At 36.6% G+C, this 2,845-nt stretch overlaps 1 protein-coding gene across 1 annotated transcript; it reads left to right on the top strand.

Annotated features, from left to right (window-relative positions):
- Nucleotides 1–6: 6 nt before the first annotated feature.
- Nucleotides 7–2,845, top strand: LOC102194394 (erythroid membrane-associated protein-like). Its single transcript, XM_005750363.1, has 7 exons — nt 7–175; nt 281–376; nt 504–539; nt 640–654; nt 1,403–1,426; nt 1,535–1,579; nt 1,675–2,845. Exons 2-7 carry the CDS (start codon nt 358–360, stop codon nt 2,289–2,291), a joined length of 756 nt encoding a protein of 251 aa, XP_005750420.1. The 5' UTR covers nt 7–175; nt 281–357; the 3' UTR covers nt 2,292–2,845.

Raw genomic sequence — 2,845 nt, 5'->3', positions numbered from 1 at the left:
GATGTGAAACCTCAAAGTCTGGTGTACAGAAATCTGTCTTCTGGACTTTTTTTAGTCCACAGTTGGCTTCTTCTTTCCTCCACCTCTGAGCCTTCCTGCTCAGTGGGTCTCTCTGATAAAGAGGTAAAGGAGGCCAAAGTCAGCCTGGGACCTCTTTGTAAGACTGTTGAACCTGGTAAAGAGACTTTTTGTGTGTGTGTGATAGTTATATTATGTTTATTTGTTTTTGATTGTAAATAAAGTAAAAGCTGAAATACAAGATTTCTTGCTTTTTGTTTAGAGTCCTCGCCAGGTGGGTGGGTGGCCTTTGCACTGCTTCTTGTAGCTGCTGCATTAGCGTTGACTGCATTGGGAGTGATGTACCACAGAAAGAAAGGTACCGAATACATATACAATACATTTATATAATATCTTTAAATAGATAACACTTTAAAGTTATCACTGTCATAAGAAACTGTTCACTGTCTGAAATTAAATCCTGATATGTTTGTTTTGTGTTTCAGTGAGGAACGCCCAATCAGGAAGAGACCAAATGGATGGTAAGAAAGAGCACACGACAAGTTCAAATTAATGCTCTCAGTTATATAAACATGTGTCCGGGCAGAAACTGAATCCTGACATGAATATTTTGTGTTTCAGGGAACGGCTTAAGTGGTAAGAACGTCACACTGAACAAATCATTTTTCACATCAGCTGTGGTTTTGTTATATGTGTAATAACGGCATAAAAGAATGATGCATTTGCTTGAAGATGGAGCAAAGTCAGCCTCTGACACAACCTGGATCCTATTCTCTCTGTGATTTGTTATCCCCATGCTGGTGTTGTGCTTACATCATCATTATAATGTCGGTCCAGGATCAATATTGCAAGTCTCCAATCATATTGTCTAAACACTTTGTTAGCATTAGCCAAGAAGTTAGCTGATGCTTTAAAACCTGTCACTAGGAAACCAACAGGAGTAGCCTAAATTTGGCTAACATCAAAGCTAACCTGATAATATATTTGTTACACTGAAAAAATTAATAAATAAAACACTCAAAATACTTAATATGTCTTTCAGAAGGATTTTATCTAAGCAAAGACAGTTTATTATTTTCCCCCACACTACAAAAATGGACATCACAACATTGTGATTGGTTGGTTGCAATCTTGATCCTGGACCTACAGTTTTTATGATGATGCAGGAACAACACCAACATGGAGATATCACATACACCTCCTACATTGCAAAAGTTATAGGATTGCAGTATCCCACACTGACCCATCAGTATCACTGTGGAAAGCTACACAAGACATTCTGTAATCATTTGCACAGTGTTGACATGACAAAGAAATCTGATTCAAATGATTCTTTCATTAAAACGAAAAATACTGATAAACTATTTGTTGTATTTCTCTACAGAGACTGAAAAACTTTTAGCAGGAGGTAAGACGTTACTAAAGCCGTCCTTGTTCTTAGAATCACTGTGACACATGAAGGTTATGTCATTAGGACATAATATTATAAACACATGAATTCTCCATTTCCCCACAGAAGTGGTGCAGCCAACGTCCATTTCAGAAGCTAGAAATCATTATGGTAATAACTTCATTCATTTTGTTGACAATCTCACATTTTCACAGTTTTTTCTCTTTCATGACTTTTGTCACTCTTTCTGATTCAATTTTCAACAGTTAATGTTAAACTTGAGGACAGAAACAACCCATACCTCAAGGTTGTAGGCAACAGAGTGAGAGAGGCCCACCCAGATGATCTTCCTGGAAAGTCTTTTCCTGATGGAGAGATGGTTACCTGTGTCACAGCTATCAAAGGAACATCTGGCTTCTCTTCTGGAAAACACTACTGGGAGGTTTCTATGAGGATAGATGAGAAGCTAGGCATCAAACAGTCCTGGTGGGTAGGAGTTACAAGTGCAGCTGAAATCCCCAGTAATTCATCCACATCTTTTCCAAACACATCGAATGGTTTCTGGTTTCTGTCTTCGTCTCCCAAAAGAGCAAATAGTTTTCAGTTTAGCACACAACCTGAGATTTTAATACCTTTCCATTCAAGACCAGAGACGGTCGGTGTGTATTTGGATCGTGACAGTGGTGAGCTTTCATTTTATAATGTAGAAGAGAAAACACTAATTGGATCTTTCACGGCTACATTCAAAGGTGACATCTTTCCATTATTTAACCCTGGAAAAGGTGACGCATCACCTATGGAGGTGGTACAGAGGGAAGTACAGAGTCAAACAGGTGATGAAGGAAACTGTGCAGAATCAGTTGAGAACAAGACTGAAACTTAATATTGTAAGTAAGGAAAACTGTACAAGCTGAAACATTTTCTTTGTTTTTATGGGAAAAGTAACGAATGACCTCACATTACTTTTATACTGACTTACTGAGACCTTTAAATCCATCAATTCTGTCTCATGTTCAGGTTATTTATACCGTTTAAAAATTTGGAGGTCATATTAACTCAAACTCCATGGCTGCAACATCATTTTATGTAAATATAATTGAAACTATGAATTTCTTGCTTATGGTTAAAAAAGTTAAATAATATCTATTAAAATTTAGGCAGGCAAACAAGAAAGAAAACCTTTATGCCTTTAACACATTCGATTCCAAGTGGAGGCAAAATACGATAAACAAAATGAGTACTGCTGTGGAGGTTTAATCATCAAATTTTCTAGCTGACATAAAACTGAATGAAGAGACGTAAATGTGTGCAATTTATGTTTCATTTTTAATCTGAAATAATCATGAAGAGAAGTCCAAAAAGTGAATCAAACATTAAGCAAGTACGAATAAAATAAAGTTAAATGCAAGAATTAAGAGCAAGATTACAAAATATATA

The sequence above is a fragment of the Pundamilia nyererei genome, unplaced genomic scaffold, assembly GCF_000239375.1.
Source record: "Pundamilia nyererei isolate P.nyererei 1_Seehausen unplaced genomic scaffold, PunNye1.0 scaffold00271, whole genome shotgun sequence".
Lineage (NCBI taxonomy): Eukaryota > Metazoa > Chordata > Actinopteri > Cichliformes > Cichlidae > Pundamilia > Pundamilia nyererei.
The sequence above is the reverse complement of the archived record's forward strand: the minus strand, read 5'-3'. Positions and strand labels throughout refer to the sequence as shown.